At 45.3% G+C, this 20,282-nt stretch overlaps 1 protein-coding gene across 1 annotated transcript in view; it reads right to left on the bottom strand.

Annotated features, from left to right (window-relative positions):
- BAG1 (BCL2 associated athanogene 1) overlaps window positions 1-12,287 on the bottom strand; it is a 37,227-nt gene extending 24,940 nt beyond the window's left edge. The window contains exons 1-2 of the mRNA XM_030204745.1: window positions 12,186-12,287; window positions 8,539-8,667 (exon numbers count right to left, since the gene is read on the bottom strand). Of these exons, the coding sequence (XP_030060605.1) occupies window positions 8,539-8,667; window positions 12,186-12,225 (169 nt within the window). The 5' untranslated portion in view covers window positions 12,226-12,287. The remainder of the gene's footprint in view (window positions 1-8,538; window positions 8,668-12,185) is intronic.
- Window positions 12,288-20,282: the final 7,995 nt, after the last annotated feature.

Here is a 20,282-nt window from a genome sequence, read left to right as displayed (position 1 = left end):
CCCCCTTGTAGTTGTAGGCTGATTTCTAACCTTCCTCATGATCAAGGATACCCCACGAGGTGAGATTTTGCGTGGAGCCCCAGATCTTTGTCGATTGACAGTCATTTTGTACTTCTTCCATTTTCTTACTATGGCACCAACAGTTGTCTCCTTCTCGCCCAGCGTCTTACTGATGGTTTTGTAGCCCATTCCAGCCTTGTGCAGGTGTATGATCTTGTCCCTGACATCCTTAGACAGCTCCTTGCTCTTGGCCATTTTGTAGAGGTTAGAGTCTGACTGATTCACTGAGTCTGTGGACAGGTGTCTTTCATACAGGTGACCATTGCCGACAGCTGTCTGTCATGCAGGTAACGAGTTGATTTGGAGCATCTACCTGGTCTGTAGGGGCCAGATCTTTTACTGGTTGGTGGGGGATCAAATACTTATTTCCCTCTGCAGAATGCAAATAAATTCATATACTTTCCACAATGTGATTTTCCGGATTTAATTTGTGATGTGCTATCTCTCACTGTTACCAATAACCTACCCTTCAATTATGGGCTGCTCATGTCTTTGTCAGTGGGCAAACTTACAAAATCAGCAAGGGATCAAATACTTATTTCCACCACTGTATATATATCATGAAATAAAAATTGAATATCACTAAAAGAGCTTAAAAAGTTATTGCAGCTGGTAGAAACAGAACGAAAAGTCTATATTTTTTGCTCATTTTTCTACACTGTTCTATACAATACAGTAATACATGGCCAAATTTCAGTGAAGATATCCTGTTGACTAATGGGTTCATCTTAACTGTTGTAATCTGTCTTGGGAAGCCTGGTGTTATAAAGAAGAAAACACTGAACTTGAATTAAAATCAAACTCTCCTTTCAATGGGGCACATGGAATCACATCTTCCCAACCTCTCTTTTGTACAAATGGATTATTCTGTTTTGAGCATGTTTCAGGGACAAGTGGTTTTCATAAGTCAAAATAATAAAAATAAATGTATTATTTCATGCAGAGATCTAATTTGTTTAAACACAACTAAATGGGCTATAAGCCCCTAATGCAGTCCATTGGTTTTCTTATATTTTGTCATTGAGATGATTTATACTGTGCCAAAACTAGAACTACAGTCAGTGAGACAGAATAATAGATTTGTTCCTCCTTGGTTAATTTTTAAACAAAAAGCTAAGAAATGATTTACTCTGGTTTTACAACTAGGACATTCCGTGAAGCTATGCATCACCACTTGGAAAACACAAATGTCATTCAGCTCCAACTGTACTATTGCTGCTTTCCCTTAGCCATCATTATTCCTGGGACTCATTTACATACAAACACACAGCCGGGAGAGAAAGATTAACACCCCCCCTCCAAAAAAAAAAGCATGCCTTTTACAACTAGACTTGAAGAAGAAATAAATACATAACACAGAACTGGAAAATGTTGGCACATTTAGACTGACTCTGGATTTCTCTCCCTTTCCACCTACTCCTGGTCATTCACTGATAGATCCTCGGAGGCATAGAAGAAAGAACTGCAAACTTAGCTTCCCTTCCCTGTCCCTCACTCACTGGTTAACCCTACTGCCTGCCCGGTGCCTTGGCCGTGAACAAAACGAGGCCGCATGCAGGGTCATCATAACTCTATGTACGCCGTCTGCTGCCGATTTCCTTCCTCCTTCACCTTCCGATGATGTAACATCATGTTTCACGGAGGAGGGGGGAAACATGCAGCGGGCTGCACACATAGAGCTCTGATGCCCCCGTGCGCAGCTTCATTTTGTCCTCAGCCAAGGCTGCGGGGCAAATCAGTGAGTGAGGGACAAGGTAAAGAAGGGAAGCTAAGTTTGCAGTTCCTTGAGGAGCTGGAGAAGACTAAGCTATGGCACATATGTGCCATTTTTTTTGAAAATCTGTTTGGGGGAATGACTGCTTCCCCTGCGCCCCCTAGCTATGTCTCTGCCGCTCGCGACTCCATGTCCACTCTGTAATGCTTTGAAAAAGTATGTCGGGAAGCCTGGGTAGTCACCCTGGAGCAGGAACAGGAGACAATTTTCTTTGATCCAACAGAAGTACACATGTCCCCGCCTACAATGTCGCCTGCTCCCTTGTGGAATGCGCCCAAAGGGCCTCCAGCAGAGCACAACCATCCAAAATATACACCAAAACAATGACCTCCTTAAGCCACCACGAATTAGTTGCCTTAGAGGCAGCGTCACCCGAGTCCCCGAGAGCAGCACAAAAAGATTATCAGAATGCCGAAAGTCATTGGACATCTGCAAATAGAGAAGAAGAGTTCTCCGCACATCAAACAAGCGAAGCTGCGCAAAGGCCGCCGGATAATCCTCCTGCTGAAAAGAAGGCAGAAAAAGTGACTCATTGAGATGAAAAGCAGAAATTACCTTCGGCAGAAAGGATGGAACCGTATGAATTGAGACGCCCGCCTCTGAAAACTGAAGACACGACAATGCCTGAAGCTCTGAGACTCGACGAGCCGATGCCATAGCCACCAAAAACACTGTTTTGAGAGTTAGATCCTTCTCTGAAGCTCTGCGCAGTGGCTCGAACGGCGGCGCCTGCATAGCCCAAAACACCAGGTTCAGACACCAAGCTGGACAAGGCCAGTGGAAAGGAGGATGAAGATGGAGAGTCCCCTGGAGAAACTGAACCACATCTGGGTGGGCCGCCAGAGAAGCTCCAGACATGCGTACCCTGTAACACGCGAGAGCAGTCACCTGAACCCGGAGAGAATTACAGGCCAAACCCTTCTTGGAGGAAGAAATCGACACCATCAACTGAGACCTTGTGCGCGAAGCACACCACACTACGTCACAAAGGTCCGCCACACCCAAGCATAAGCTGTCATAGAGGCATATTTTCAAAGCACTTAGCCTTCCAAAGTTCCATAGGTTTCTATGGAACTTTGGAAGGCTAAGTGCTTTGAAAATATGCCTCATGGTCAAACATTTCCTAGCCCGAAGGTAGCTATCATGGCATTGGAATAACCCTTCTTTTTCAACTTAGACCTCTCAAGAGCCAGGCCTTAAGACCAAAGTGGGAGGGATCTCCATCCGTACTGAACCCTGAAGGAGGAGATCCGGAGACACCAGAAAGAGCAAAAGGTATGTCCCTCAAAAGAATCAAGTCCGCATACCAAAGTCGCTGTGGCCAATCTGGGGCCACAAGCATGACTGGACCGGTGTGCCACCTGATGCTGTGCAGCAGTAGGTCTATCAGGAACCACAGAGGAAAAATGTAAAGCAGTGCTGCCACTGGCCATGGCTGCAGCAGGGCGTCTAAGCCTGCGGATCCAAATTGTTGTCTTCTGCTGAAAAATTTGGTCACTTTGGCATTCTCTCGGGTTGCCATCAGATCGCTCACTGGCGCCCCCCACTTTTGACAAATCAGGTGGAACGCCTCCACGGACTACTCCCATTCCATCGAGTCCAAGCGAATCCGACTGAGAAAGTCTGCTTGAACATAGCTCTGCCCTGCAATGTGTGCTGCCGACAGACACAAATGTAGCTTCCACCCATTCCAGCAGGCGGTGCGCTTCGGCAGCCAGAGGCAAACTCTGTGTGCCTCCTTGCCAATGGCGTTCCCCACTGCAAGGTGGCGAAGCAAAGTCACCAGGTCATACTGTGGTGTGCCTGGTGCAACAACGGAAGGCAGCGGCGATACTCCTGAGAGATCGGCAACCATCTGCTGAGCAGAGTGCTGTAAGGGATGCAATTGCTCCCTTGCCCACGGCACCACCTCCAGCGTGGCTGCCATTGAGCCCAACACTTGAAAAATAATCCCAAGATCGAGGGCTGGACAACCGCAACATGCTGCGCACCTGCGAGCACAATTTGACCTGCCTGTCCTCCGACAGGAACACCAGTCCCTGCCTTGGGTCGAACCACACTCCCACATATTCTAAGGACTGAGTCAGCACCAGGTGACTCTTGACAAAGTTGATCACCTAGCCTAGAGATTGCAAGAGGACAATGACTCTTTCGGTAGCCTACCAACTCTCCTAACTCTCCTGTTCCAACGACACTCGGATTAACCAGTCATCAAGATAAGGATGTATCTGAATGCCTTCTTTCCGGAGGAAGGCCGCCACCACCACGACCTTGGAGAAAGTGCATGGCGGAGTCGCAAGCCCAAGGGGCAAGGCTCAAAATTGAAAATTAAGCCCCAGGATGACAAACCAAAGGAACCGCTGGTGTGAAGGCCAGATTGAGATATGTAAGTAGGCCTCCTTGAGATCCAGCGCTGTCAAAAACTCTCCCAGCTGTACCACCGCAATGACAGACCACACGGTCTCCATATGGAAATGACGAACCTTGAGAAACTGGTTGACCTTCCTGAGGTCGAGAATGGGACGAAAGGCACCCCCTTTCCTGGGCACTATGAAATAAATGGAATACCGACCTGTGAACCTTGGGAGGAGGCAGCTCCCAACTGTAAAAGAGCCTGTAAGATGTCTTCTACTGCCACTCGTTTGGAGATTGTGCCGCACCGAGACTCCAAGGGAGAGCAGAATTCAAGATTGTACACGTCTCAGACAATATCCAAACGTAATCTTGGTCCATTTCTGGTAGAAGATGGTCAGCCAACCCCCTATCTGCTACACCACAGAGTGGAACGCTGCCTCATCATTGTGAGGAAAGAGCGAGAGCTCTCTGCCAGGTAACTGCGCTCAAAGGCCTCTTATCATTACAAAAGAAAGAGAATTGTTGGAATCTCATGTGCTGGAACACCCCCGAAGTCCCACCTGGTCAGTACTGGCGCATTTCTCAAAACTGAGGCCTCGACGGACCCACCCGAGGACCAGGCTTGGACTTGTCCTTAGGGAGGCGCTGAGATTTGGAATCCCCCAAATCCTTCACAATCTTCTCTAAACAACAATTTACCCCGAAAGGGTAACCTGGTAAGATGCTGCTTGGAAGCAATATCCGCCAACCAATGACAGAGCCACAATAAACGACGAGAAGAAACTGCTAACGCCATCTGTTGTCGACCCTGTCTATGCTCATTGGATAAAGCCGCGCCATGGCTTTCTCCACCTTCTCACATCCGAGTCCAACCACTGAGCTGAAACTCAGTCTTGGATGGCCTCATGCACCGGGAACACCTTAACCGGTCTCCCGAGTGCTCACCATCTTTGGATTGACCGCAGCCTAGCCTCCAGTTCAGCAATACTCAAAGCCTCCAAGGCATTAGTAATGAGCGACGACAGCTCTTCTCTATGAAAGAGATGCACAGCCGTGGGGTCATCCGGCTCTTCCTGGAGAAGCTCACCGTCCTCCACCTCCTCTAGCCCAAAATGTCGCAAAGACCCCTCAGAAAGACCCGTTAGGGAAGAAGGAGCAGTAACAGGTACCAAGGACCCTACCTCCAACAAGGAAGCTTTCCTTCTCCGCTTTAGGGCTGGATCATCAACTTGGGAAAGTAAAGGCTGCTCCAGGTCTCCAACGGAGCCCCTGGACCCACTGTAGGGAGAGCACATTTAAAAAGGATGAATTCAGGTGAAAAAACTCTCTCCAGAGCTTTCAGCCCCCGTAGCCACACCCAGCAGATTCCCCGACGCAGCACCTGCCTCCCCGCCAAGGCAGCCAACTCAGAACCCTCCTGTGAAGGAGATGCTCGCACTGCCTCCGTCGACAGTGAAGCAGGGCTCAAAACTGCGTCTGCTGTGCCGGACAAAATGGCACACCCGCCATTGAGTACCTCATAGGAAATCATACAACTGGCAAAGGTGAGAGAACCTTCCCCTGCCAGCTTCTGCGCACCCCGTGCTGCACAATTCAAACGCTGAACACCGTTTTCTGCAGCTGGATCAGTGTTTGACTGTCTCTGCTGCCATCACCCCAACATCACACCACCCAAGAAAAAAACCCAGCACTCACCACTAAGTAGTGCAGTGCTCCAGACACAGCGGGACCTCCCAACAAGAAGGCTTGCACAAGAACCAAATCTCCTGATGCAGGCTGTAATTCAGGCACAAATACTCTGTCCGGCCCTTTATTTTTCACAGCAGAAAAGCTGTCTAGCGCTAGCTGTACCTTTTTTTTTTTGGTGAGGAAGAAAACTCAGCAGCCACAAACAGCACTACCAGAATTTCGGAGGAAGGGTAAATCAAGGTGAGACAGGAACCTGGAACCCCCAGGTATGCCCCCGAAGATGGCATCCTTGGCCAACCACCCCGTCTCAACTGGCTAAAAAGCCCAGGAGAACCTCAAGCAACAGAAAATCCAGGAGCTGATGAGAAGTCGTCTACCACCACCTGTGGAGACAGAGATATAATAACTGATGGAGGGGATGGCCGTCTGGTATCACTGACTTCAGTTTGGCTATCTGTATCTCCACCGGCTGATAGATGGATTCATCTGCTGCAGACACTAAGGAAACAGCCGATGCACATTCATTATGAACATGCTGAAAACCCAACCTGTCCAAGGGACATAAATATAAGAATTGAGAACATTGGATCCAGACCCATTCAGATTGTTGTATGTTACAACTGCAAAGCGACTTCCAACCATGTTAAGTTACTAGCTATCCTTGAGAGGCACTGAACAGAAAGAAAGCAAATTGTAATTGTAGAATGCATACCTTTTATCATCAATTTCAGACAAACAGGCCTACTATTAACTTATCCTTTCAAGTACTACTCTTTTAAATCAGAGAAAGTATTTTTCACCCAATGATCAAGCTGGAATTTGGAATTTGTTTCTGGCAAATGTGTCAAGGCAGTTGGGTTTAAAGGGGGGAGGGGTTGGACAAATCCCTAGGGGAAATGTCAATAAACTAATATCAGCTAGTCAGGAGAAGTCACTGTTGATCCCTAGGTGTGAGCAACAAGAAACAATCTACTCTCTGGGATCCTGTCAGGTACTTCCTAGTGACCCAGGCTGGCCATTGTCAGAATCAGGATGCTGGATTTGATGGACTCTTGGTCTGACCCAGCATGGTAAATCTTATGTTAACTTGAACTTATACAACCAATCAAAAAAAAAAGTGTGTGTGTGTGTGGGGGGGGGGGGGGGGGGGGGGGGTGAATATGTAATGGGCTCCTGCCTTTTTCTCTTTTCAAAAAGTTGAAGAAAATAGTTTAATCTAGACCACCTTTACTGAAATTGTATTATTGTGATATATACCATCAGAGAAAACAGTCAGATTGACCCTTATGGCTAGTCACCTTGTTTTGGGGAGAGAACAGTCAAACCCTGGAAGAAAGAAAGATAGTAAAACTTGTTGAAATGTTCAATCATATCCAGTGAGAACTGCTATATCATGAAATATATTTAAAGGGTTCATTTAGATTTTGTTGATGATCAGTTTTAGTTCTGTGGGAACCCTGCGGGGATGGATCCGGGTCCTGCGGCTCGTGGAACTAAAACTGACCTTTGCTTTCCCTCCCCATAAAGGGACATACTGTGGCAGCCTGATAAACCAAAGAGGACAAACAGTTTAGAAGGGATGGGTCCCACGTATTTTAGGAAAGCTAAGTAACATTTGGTTTCTAGTAATATATGACCAACTGCTATTCAAAAACAAGCCAGAATCGATGTTACATCCCCTTGAAAAAATTTTAAAATTAAAATACATAACTTAAAATTGTACTGTCTCAATCGGAAGCTGATGGAGGGCTAAATATAATGGCATGATAGAACTCACATTTACCTGCTTTAAAATCACATAAAGTTGCATTCTACACCTGTTGGAGCTTGCCCAAGGAAGATTTTGATCAGCCAACATAAACAACATTACTGCAATCAAACTGCACCAGAAGCAGAGACTGAACAAGGAATCTGAACAAAAGGACAGACCAACTGGAAAAATAGTACCAGGTACAAAACCAACCACACTGTGTATCATATATTCACACTGGTTTCAATACACGAGGAAAAATACCTCAGTAATGCTGCTGTATTACGAATGCACACAGAGTTCAGTAAGAGCCTCACAGTAACGATTTAACCGAAGCACATCCCCCTACAGGCACAGATGCTAGCAGAGGGATGACTGGCAGAAAACATGCGGGAAAGAGGGGATGGGGTTAGACTGCAGAGAGGAGCAGTTAGCAGGGATGAGAAAAACAAGAGCAATTCTCCATGGAATTCTATTGGTTGTCACACATACTTCTCATTAGGTCTTGTAAAACTCTGAAACAGAGGTAAAATGGAAATAAAACATTTTAGAATTTAAGTTGGCTTTCCCACAGAAAAGCCTATATGAAAAAAAAATAATTACAAAGCCTATTTCTATGTAGCACTTTCTTGGTTAGAAATGACTGTGCAGGATGGTTTTCCTGAGCAACAAATCACTCTGCTAACCTGTAAGCAAAAGTGGCTACTCCCCAACATTCTCCCACAGCATCACACTATGTACTAACTCCAGTACCTGCATCTCTTTTTATGGTTTATTTGACTGTATTTTTTGCCATTGCACTTCTGCTAAATGACCTGAATAAAAAGACTAATAAATGAAATTGCCTCTGTGCACCATGGAAGCCACTGTCATCAACAAACACAATGCAAATTAAAGAACTAGAAATCACCTTTACATATCAGCTTCTGAAATGACACTGGGACTCCAGTGACTCGTTCAACGACCAGGGCCATATCCTGCAGAGTAGGTTCATCATTTTCTCCCTGCACAGGAATCTGAATTTTGTGTTTTTCACTGCCTGCATGGAAAAATAAGAATGGTTAGCTTCTAAAGCAGTAGTCTTCATTAATTTTTAATCTGGAGCCACTTTGGATTTTAATAAGCTGAAGGAGAGCCACCAAATATTTTCCCAAGTGGAGCCATGACACTGTTGACCAGTGAGCGTCAATGACATCGCATGCCCCCTAGTCCTAGTATTTTTGGAAAGCGTGAACAGGCGCTTCACATCCACCTGCTCCACTCCACTCATTATTTTATATACCTCTATCATGTCTCCCCTCAGCCGTCTCTTCTCCAAGCTGAAAAGCCCTAGCCTCCTTAGCCTTTCTTCATAGGGAAGTCGTCCCATCCCCGCTATCATTTTAGTCGCCCTTCGCTGCACCATTTCCAATTCTACTATATCTTTCTTGAGATGCGGCAACCAGAATTGGACACAATACTCAAGGTGCAGTCGCACCATGGAGCGATATAACGGCATTATAACATCCTCACACCTGTATTCCATACCTTTCCTAATAATACCCAACATTCTATTCGCTTTCCGAGCCGCAGCAGCACACTGAGCAGAAGGTTTCAGTGTATTATCGACGACGACACCCAAATCCCTTTCTCGGTCTGTAACTCCTAACGTGGAACCTTGCATGACGTAGCTATAATTCGGGTTCTTTTTTCCCACATGCATCACCTCGCACTTGCTCACATTAAACGTCACCTGCCATTTAGCCACCCAGTCTCCCAGTCTCGTAAGGTCCTTCTGTAATTTTTCACAATCCTGTCGCGAGTTAATGACTTTGAATAACTTTGTGTCATCAGCAAATTTAATTACCTCACTAGTTACTCCCATCTCTAAATCATTTATAAATATATTAAAAAGCAGCGGTCCTAGCACAGACCCCTGAGGAACCCCACTAACTACCCTTCTCCATTGTGAATACTGCCCATTTTAGAACAGCCTCTGTCAGCTGATTCTGTTCTAAAACACTAGAGACACTCGAGATGACCTGAACATCCAATTTCAACTTCTACATCTTATCTAAAATGGGGCTGTATATGAATAGAAAAGAAATTGCCAAACTGAAAATAAGGTAAAAAAAAACCCCCCAAAACCTATAAGGACTGGGCAGAAAGAAAAGGAAGATTATAGTAGGTCAGTAATTCCCAAACACTTGGGAATACAATAGGTAGTATCACATTTTATTTATTTATTGCATTTGTATCCCACATTTTCCCACCTTTTTGCAGGCTCAACGTGGCTTACATTATGCCGTAATGGCGAACGCCATTTCCGGAAGGAGAAATACAAAGTAGTATTACATTTAAAGTTCATAAATGTTGAAATAAATTATAAAGTAAGTTAGATAAACAGTTCATTACATTTGAGGTTGGGACCCCAAATGTGATACTAGACATGCACAAAAGGGCTCTCCGAGCTCTTTTTCTATCATGGTAGTAGCTAACAAAAATGGAATGCGAAGCTATTATGTTATTTACTATACAAATGCAATGCACAGCCATTTTATGACCCGATGCACAAAAGCAGCCCCTACCTTTACTGTTGAAAAATTAATGGGAGGTCTGGAGCTGTCAGTTCTTGCTAGTACTCTACAGCCGCAGGGTCTTCTTGTGCAAAAGACGGGAACAATGTGGTGATTATGAATCATGAAGCAGTGTTAAGCTGATATAGTTATCTGTTCTGATAGTGATAGGGAGGGAGTTCCATAGGGAAGTTCAGGCCACAGGGAAGAGCGAGTTGAAAGTCTTCCAAGATCTGGCCACCTTGTAAGTTTCAGAGGATATGAACAGTTGGTCTTTCAGGCTCAGATGCACTAAACCTAATGAGTCAGCAATGTGGTTTTATATCAGTTCTAGCCAGTTTAGCGAGCAAGGAGTAAAACGAGACATGCACAAAAGGGCTCTCCGAGCTCTTTTTCTATCATGGTAGTAGCTAACAAAAATGGAATGCGAAGCTATTATGTTATTTACTATACAAATGCAATACACAGCCATTTTATGACCCGATGCACAAAAGCAGCCCCTACCTTTACTGTTGAAAAATTAACGGGAGGTCTGGAGCTGTCAGTTCTTGCTAGTACTCTACAGCCGCAGGGTCTTCTTGTGCAAAAGACGTGACAGCTAAGTGCTTTTGTCAGCAAAGGCTGCAACACATTATTGTAAGAGCCCAGCGATCCATGCCTACAGCACACTTCGAAAGAAATGCAAGGGAAAGAGGGAGAGGGGACGAGGGCAGAAAAGTGTTTGCCCTATAGCCGGCTGCCCTTCCTGTAGGCTATGCGTGAGCAGCAGCCCAGAGTACAAAAAAAAAAAAGTTACACCATCTGTAACCTCTCCAGCTCTCTCAGACCTCTGTTCCCTGGGGTTGGAAGTGTGAACCGGCTGTACTGCTGCTGCTGAGCTTGCATTGTGACATAAGTGGAGAGGTTTGGGGATCTACTGCCTCCCCCCCCCCCCCCCAGGCAAGAGACTGTAGGCTCGGCAGGAGAGTGCAGAGTCCTGGCATCAGCAGACAGCAGCTCCCCCCCCCCCCCCCCCCCAGCAGGAGAGTGCAGGCTCCCGGCGTCAGCAGACAGTAGCAGTTTTTAAAATATAAAAAAGTTACACCAGCTTTCATACATGTAGCTTGTCTGCGTGTACGAGAGCCATCTGTAGCATGCGCAGAGCAGCCATGCTTAGCAAATGGCTGTTCTACGCATGCTCAGCTTGCTGACTGGCCTCACCATATCGCATGCAAATGAGATGTGTCACAAATGTAATGAGCAGCTCATTTGCATGCGATTTTCTTTGGGAATCTCTCTGCATTTCCAAATCGGTAATATTTACCTTTTTGGAAATACAGACGGATTTTTAACGGGGACCTTTGTGAATCTGGGCCTCGGTGTTTTTGATTGGGCCAGACATAGCAATTATATAATAATCAGCAGGCCATACAGAATTTGATAAACTATACAGGTGGCCACACATGGATACACAGCAGGGACCTGTGCTGACTGCTACAATTTTTGCCACCACTGCTGCCTTCAAGTCTTACATAAGTGAACGGGGGAAGAAATGGTTGAGGGCGGGGAGTGGATGTCTGCTATTTAATTTCATCATCATCTGATGACATCTGCATTTTAAAGTTTTAAACAAGAGTTATATTAGATAAAAACTCGAGAAGCACTATATTAGATCCAACCTGAATTTATAATGTGCTAGCGGTCCCCCCCCCATCAAATAAATGCACGCTATCATTGTGTGTCTGTGTGTAAACACACACACACACACACACACACTGAACTGCCTATCAAAATATAGCAAGAAAGGCACAGTTTTATTTTATGTTTTGAATGCATACAGCTATGTACATAGGATCATTATAAACTTAAATTCACGTACAGTCACAACTCGCAAACACGTTTGTATACCTCTACGCATATACCAATTTATATACTTATACACAAAAGATACAAGGCTTATAAAGTGCATCACAAGTGCTAAATAAACATTAACATAATATTCCTTCTTGATTCGCAATCTTACCGTGACTCACAATGATGCACAACTCGCCACTGTCAGCCATCGCCCTTCACCGACCGTCCGTGACGCTCCGGAAGACGCGCCCCTGCTGGTGACGTCACCTTCCTGCGTCCGACGCGGCGCCGCCCGGCCTCAAGGTAATAGGAACGTGACGTCCAAGGAAGAGGTTAATGTTTTCATTAAACCTCTAGGAACGCCCAAGAAGGCTGGATGAAAACACCTCCTTGGGAACGCCAAAATCGCCCTTGCCTGCGCCTCACTGAAGGGAGTAATAGAGCGAATCGATTCACGATCTCGAAAACGCAGCGCGGAACTTCCAGCAGAGACCGGGGATGGGGATGGGGGCTTTGTTAAAACGATGTCAATCCGGGGTATTATTGGTGCAGCTGGTGCATGTAGGTTGAGGTCTGCTTGTTCCAAAAGAGAGACTGTAGAACACGCAACCCTGTTCCATTATGGGGCCCATTGGAGCCGACTCTGTGGGTGCTTGAGCACCCCCAATATTGAGAAACTTCCTTGTATGTATCCAGGTAGGGGGTCATTTCCATTGGGCATAGCACCCCCAATAATTTTGAAAAGTTGGCTCCTATGATGGGGCCTGCGGCAATGATTTCAGTGTGTTGAATGGGGTCTACAAATATCACACTGCTTCAAGATTTAAGGTTAAAACCAGACTGGCCCAAAAGTCTCCCTCCTGGAACTGGGTTACTTGCTGTAGCTTTGAGAAAGTTCTGCAGCTAAGAAAGGTAGCTGCAGAACTTTTGCAGTTTTTCTGGTGTGACTGGCTGGGTTTCTTATTTTATTCCTTTGTATGTTGCTGTCCCCCCCCCCCCCCCCCCCCAATTATCCATAGCTTTCTTTTTCGTGATCATTGCTATTCTCTCAGATTGGCAATTGCTCCTGCCATTTCCCTCCTAAACATACCTTTTCTCTTTGCCTTACTCTGTATCTAGGTCTCTAGGATGAAAATAGATGAAGCCCCTATAATGCCATCTCTCCTAAGGTAGTAACAGGCCCTTTGTGTGTGGGTGGGGCAAGATTCCCCTGGGCCCAGCCTCAGCCATAGAAAAGCTGCTACTTTTCAGGGATGCTGCCCATCCTAGCAACCCAGATAATTGACACCAAAGCCAGCCTGTCAGCTTCACTCACAGGCAGATGATTAGAAGCGCTGCGTTGTTCCAGGATGCACTGGGCAGGCCTGGGGGCCATCATTTTGAAGGCGGCACTGAAGAGGAGAGAGTGTGATACTCCCTCTGCCAGCAAGGGGGTGGGGTAGGAGGCAAGATTCCCCCGGGCCCGGCCATGGCCTTAGAGAAGCTGCTATTTTTCAGTGATGGTGCTGTAAAGGTTAGGACATTAAATCACGTAGGGATGTTTAAAAATACCATCTTGGAAACCCAGACCAGATGCATTCCGCACATTTACAAAGGTGGAAAGAAGTGAAAACGACAGCCAGCATGGTTAAAGAATAAAGTGAAAGAAGCTATTAGAATCAAAAGAACATACTTCAAAGAATGTAAAAAGGATCCAAAATGAAGAAAATAAGAAGCAACATAAGCACTGGCAAGTCAGTCAAATGGTTATTAATAGTATGAATCTCATGGGAGTCATTTGAATTTAGAGCATGTGGAGGCTTTTCTTCAAAGCACATAGGCTTACAAAGTTACATAGGTTACTATGGAACTTTGTAAGTCTAAGTGCTTTGAAAATAAGCACCATAATATCTGAATGTAGTGTGCATGAACAAAAGCCATAAAGCCTAGGGATTGAGCAAAGGTTATCAGAGGAGCTAAAATAATGTTTTAATAAAGTAGGTGAGAGGATAGATCCTTGATGCACTCCTACTGTGAGTGGGGACAACTTTGATGTAGCATTTTGAAATATTGTAGGATTGATTGGAAAGGTAGGACTGGAATCATTCATAAATTGTATACCTTATGCCAATAGGAACTCTGAGACTGTAACATCAAAGGAACAGAACTGTGTTTCTTTCCATACTGTGTAAAACAAAGTAATCAGGGTTGCACATTTCAAGAGCTGATTTATTCCAGCCACATAACTGAAAATAAAAATGTGTTCTCCCTCTGCTGTCTGGGCATTTTATTTTGCTAATCTCATGGGCGTAGTTTGACTTTCATTTGAAGGGACAAAGGATGGGGTGGGGCATATTAGCATATTCATTTGCATATATGCAAATGATATGCTAATATGGAGGAAGGGAGAAAGCTGGCTTTTTTGGGAATAACCATAATGAATATGTATGAGATTATTCATTATGGTTATTCCCCAAAAAGCCAGCTCTTTCTCCCTTCCTTCCTTCCTTCTTTCCTCCTTACCCATCACTCCCTCATCCTTTCTAGAAGTATTTCCCCACCCCCTTTCCCATACCATGCCAGTGTTGACCTTAGAAATGCATAGCCTCTATATGTAGATTCTTTAAGAGGTAGTGTGTCATGATTTAGGCTCTAAAACCCTTTCTGTTGCCACCTCAGTAAGGCCAACACACAATCTCTCCACTGCAAAACACTATACACAAACTTGTGTAGATCCTTCAAGAGGTAGTATGTCATGATTTAGGTTCTATAACCCTTTCTGATGTTTTGGTGCCACCTCAGTAAGGCCAACACATAATCTCTCCACTTCAAAATGCTATACACAAACTTGTGGAAAAACACACTCAACCTTACCAAACCATAACAGCACTAATTCCAAGGACAGGATGAGCTACAACCTTATGTGTGGAAAGGCAGCACTGTAATTACACTGGGCTCTAAAACACCAATACACTACCTCGTGAAAAAAAAAAACCAAAAAGGGCTGCAAATACTGCACCTTGATCACACATGAAAAACACATGACACAAGGAACTAGAAATCAAAAACTATGAAGGCAAAATACTGAACTGGAAAGTTACCTCAAGAAGTCAGACTCGGCATGCAGCAATACTAGAGAAATTGAAACTTACATGCAAAATATCACAGATGTACATTTCCAAAAGCTGACGTATTCCAATTAATAAATTCTGAATAAAATACTTTTTCTACCTTTGTTGTCTGAGCATTTAGTTTTTCTATTTGTTTTGGTCCCAATGTCTTCTGTTTTATGCAGTGTTTTTTTGTTCCATTTTATATTTTGTCACTCTAACAATACCTGGAGAACTCAAGCTCTCAATAAATAATTACAAACTACTAAGTGGAGCTTGAAATAGAAATGTAGCAAGTTTTGAAGTGTCCCTTAAACAGGAGGAAAAATCAAACCTCTACAAACTTTATCTAACCAATGGAACCTCAAAACTCCAACAAGGGGCCATACCACGGTATTTGTAAATCCTTGTATATACTGGAGTAAATTCCTATCATTGGTTCCCCTTAAGAAAGGAGAACAGAAAAAAAGCCCAAACGAAAAAACTCATCCTAAATGAGAAAACCGTATGGGTTAAAAAACTGTCCTCCCCTCTTATATATGTAAACACTGTAAAAGGAACTTGCTACATTTCTATTTCAAGCTCCACTTAGTAGTTTGTAAATATTTTGTCACTCACCATGTCCACCATCCTCATGTGTCTTTATGCGTCCTGTCTACCATCTGTAGCCCTGTCCCTATCCTTCCTCCAGTTTCAGCATCTGCTCTCAAAGTGTTCCAATCCAGCCCTTAAAAATTCACTAGTTTTCCCTCCATCCATATCCGGCATTTCTCCTTCCTCCCCTCCATCCATGTGCATCTCCTTCCTTTGTCTTTCCTTCCCTCCTTCCTTGTCCAACATTTCTCCTCTCTTCCCTGCCCTCCACTCCATCCATGTCCAGCATTTCTCCTCTCTTCCCTCCCCTCCATCCATGTACATCTCTTTCCTGTCTTCCCTCACCTCCATCTATCCATCCATGTCCAGCAACTCTCCATTCTCCCCTGCCCTCCATCCATCCATATCTAGCAAATTTCCTCTCTCACCTGCTCCCTCCATCCATCCATGTCCAGCAATTCTCCTCTGTCCCCTTGCTTCCTCTCCATGTCCAGCAATTTTTCTTCTCTCCCCTGCCCCCCCTCCATCCATCCTTGCCCAGCAACTCTCCATTCTCCTCTGCCCTCTCCTCCATCCATCCATGTCCAGCAAATTTCCTCTCTCCCCTGCCCTCTCCTACATCCATCCATATCCAGCAAATTTCCTCTCTCCCCTGCCCCCTCCATCCATCCATGTCCAGCAATTCTCTCTCCTCTACCCTCCTCTCCATGTCCAGTGATTTTCCCTGTCCCCTCCATGTCCAGTGATTTCTCTCCCCTGCCCTCCCCTCCATGTCCCGCGATTCTCTGCCTTCCCCCTATCCTTGTCCAACGATTCTCCTTTGACCTCCACCCTCCCCTCCCATCCATGTCCAGTGACTTCCCCAGCTCCCCCTTTTCAGTCCCCGAGTTCAGTTCCAACCCAGCCCCTCCTTCCCGCCCTCAGCTCCCCGACAGCCCTCCTCTCCGTTCCTGCTGCCCTATGTTTCAACCTTTTATTTGAGAGGGAAGGGAAAGACTGAAGGCGAGCCTGCTGTGCTGTTTCCAGTGCTGTTGCTGAGACATAAAATAAAAGGTTGAATCGTAGGGCAGCAGGAATCAAGAGGAGGGCTGTCAGGGAGCTGAGGGGGAGCTACCTGTAGCCGGGATGCGCTGGCCTTGCATTTGGGGGGCAGTGCCCCCCCCAAACTATGCCCATGGCTAATCTACTTGGTCCAAGCCTGTTGCTTTGACTTTTCTTGTGTTGTCTTCATCTGCATTCTTTTTTTTGTGTCATATTTTTATTTCTTCTGTCTTCCATTCCTTCCCTTTCTCCATTTGTCTCTGGTATTGATTATTCCCCTTCATCATTTTTATCTATTTATTCTGTGCTTCTTCACTTAGCAGCTAGATTTTACCCCTCATTCTCCCCTTCTGTTACCTTCTGGTCTTCATTTTCCCTCTTTTCACATCTCATCTACCTATGAGTTTTCTATCTTCCACTCTCACCAGCCCTCATTTATCTTCCTCCAAGTCTCATTCCTTTTACCAACCCCAGCTCATTACCTGTCATCCAACCTCTACTGTCATCCAGCTCCCTTATTTCCTTCTTAGATCTGTCTCTGTTCCTTCCCAGTACCTCTCAACCCTTTTCCACCCCTTCCCCTTTCTCACTATCTCCCTCACTCCACTTCCCCTTTCTCACCTCCTCCTTCACACTTTTCTTAACCCTCTACATTGTGATCCCTTCTTCCCTCCCTCCCTCTTTCCTTCCATTCTGACTTCTTCCCTCTGGTTCACTTCACTCTCTCTTCTCTCCCTGCACTCTGAGCCCTTTCTCACCCTCTGCCTTCTCCCATCACCCATTCCTGCATCAGCCCCTAGATCCCTCCTCCCAGCCCCAGTTTGAAGTCCATCTTCAAGCCCAAGCTCCATTCTCTTACCTGCCTCCCTGTCAGCACCAGCCTCTGTGTCAGCCTCCTACCCTCAGCATCTCCTTCAGGCCCCTTCTACATCCATGTCTTTACATGATTATGGTTTACTTGAATTTTCTATACCACCTTTACTAACTGGCAGCTCTTTGCGGCCCTTTCTTCCATTCCCAGCCCCTGTGTTAAGTTGAAGCCTTTTTTTCAAACCCAGAGCCCCCATGTTAGTTCCAAGCCCCCTTCTCCTAGCCATAGCATCAGACTTTTTTTTTCCAGCTCTAGTATGAGCCCCCTTCTACTATTACAACAATAACAGGCATGAGTTGTTTAGAATTAGCTCTACCAATGGTGCATGGTGGGGTGGTGCCATTGTACATTCTTGTTGGTAGAGTAGCTCAAGCACTTTCAGGTTAGCTGGGGTCATCTGTGGACTGCAGTCTTCAAGTTGTATGTGGCTGTCGTGAATGGTGTACGGCCACTCACACACCTCAGAGAGAACATTGCTTGAAAATAAGAAGGGACTACAGGTCCCAGAATCCTTTCTTAATGAATTATGGGGTGATAGGGAAGTCTGTTAAGCACATTGAGGGTGTAGACTCCCAACACAGCATAGGTCTCTGGTCTGTTATCAGAAGAAGATGAACAGAAAGGTGATGAATAAGTGCAGGAAATAGTGGTTCCAATACTGAGCTGGTGTCACTATGTTAAGTGCCAGCAGAAATTAGGAAAGCTGGCAAATTGGGTAATATTATAATAATTCAATTATTCCAATTCTGACTGGATAAATGTTATATCAGTGAGTGTTAGGGAGGTAAAATTCCTAGGTGTAATAAATGACTGCTTGTTGGAGCAACTGGTCCAAGAACTGACAAGAGGGAGAACTATTTTAGATGTAGTCCTCAGTGGAATGCTTAGCATAGTTTGGGAGGTAATGGCGGATCCGTTGGGAAACAGTGATCATAACATGATCAAATCTGAGACGATATCTGGAGTCAAGTCACTGAGGAAATCTACTTTAGCAGCATTTAATTTTTGAAAAACTACAACAAACTTAGGAAAATGGTTAAAAAGAAGCTAAAAGGATTGAATGCAAAGCTTAGGACTTTAAATCAGGCATGGATGGTGTTTTAAAATACCATCTTGGAAGCCCAGGCCAGATGTAACATAGTAGGTGATGGCAGAAAAAGACCTGTATGGTCCATCCAGTCTGCCCAACAAGATAAACTCATATGTGCTACTTTTTTATGTATACCTGACCTTTTTCAGGGCACAGACCTTAGAAGTCTGCCCAGCACTAGCCCTGCCTCCCAACCCTAGCCCCGCCTCCCAACCACCGGCACTGCCACCCAATCTCTGCTAAGCTTCTGAGGATCCATTCCTTTTGAAAAGGATTCCTTTATGTTTATCCCATGCATTTTTGAATTCCGTTACCATTTTCATCTCCACCACCTCCCGCGGGAGGGCATTCCAAGCATCCACCATTCTCTCCGTGAAAAAATACTTCCTGACATATTTCCTGAGTATTCCACATATTAACAAAGGTGGATTGAAGAGCAAACGACAACCAGCATGGTTAAATGGTAAAGTGAAAGAGGTTATTAGAGCCAAAAGAACATCCTTCAAACAATGGAAAAAGGACCCAAATGAAGAAAATAAGAAACAACAAAAGCACTGTTAAGCTAGATGCAAAAAATTGATAAGGCTAAAGGAATATGAAGAAAAACTCGTAGTAACACCTTTTTCAGGTACATCAGAAGCAGAAAGCCTGTGAGAGAATCTGTGGGACTGTTAGATCATGAGGGAGCAAAAGGAGCACTCAGGGAGGACAAGGCCACAGCGGAGAGATTGAATGGATTCTTTGCTTTGGTCTTTATGGAAGACAAAAGAGATCTACCTGTACTAGAAAATGTTTTCAAGGGTGAAGATGTGGAGGAACTGAAAGAAATTTAGGTGAGCATGGAAGATGTACTGAGCCAAATCAAAAAAGAGTGATAAATCACCTGGACCGGATAGCATACCCCCAAGGGTACTGAAATAACGCAAACATAAAATTGCTGATCTGCTGTTAGTGATCTGTAATGTGTCGTTAAAATCATCCGTAGTATCTGAAGATTGGAGGGTATCCAATGTAATGCCGATTTTTAAAAAGGGTTCCAAGGATGATCCGGGAAATAATACTGGTAAAACTAACTTCAATGCCAGGTAAAATAGTGGAAACTATTATCAAGAATAAAATTATGGAACACATAGACAAATATGGTTTAATGGGACAAAGTCATCATGGGTTCAGCCCAGGGGCGTAGCTGCTATGGGGCCACGAGGGCCTGGGCCCTTGTAAATTTGGCCCTGGACGCCCCTACCAATGCCCCTCTCAACCCCCCCCCCCCCCGCCAACGCTGTCTGTACCTTTGCTGGCAGGGGACCCCAACCCCCGCCAGCTGAAGTCGTCTTCCTGCGTTTGGTTTCTTCTGAGTCTGACGTCCTGCTGCACGTACAACGTGCAGGACGTCAGACTTACAGAAACAGAACAAAGCCCTGCAGATCACAAGCAGGACGTCAGCAGGACATGCAGCAGGACGTCAGACTCAGAAGAAACCAAACGCAGGAAGAAGACCGGCTGGCGGGGGTTGGGTCCCCCGCCAGCAAAGGTACAGATGGCAATGGATGGCGGGCGGGTTGAGGGGGGGGGGTCAAACTT

The sequence above is a fragment of the Microcaecilia unicolor genome, chromosome 1, assembly GCF_901765095.1.
Source record: "Microcaecilia unicolor chromosome 1, aMicUni1.1, whole genome shotgun sequence".
NCBI lineage: Eukaryota > Metazoa > Chordata > Amphibia > Gymnophiona > Siphonopidae > Microcaecilia > Microcaecilia unicolor.
Note: the sequence above shows the minus strand (reverse complement) of the source record. Positions and strands in the feature narration are given on the sequence as shown.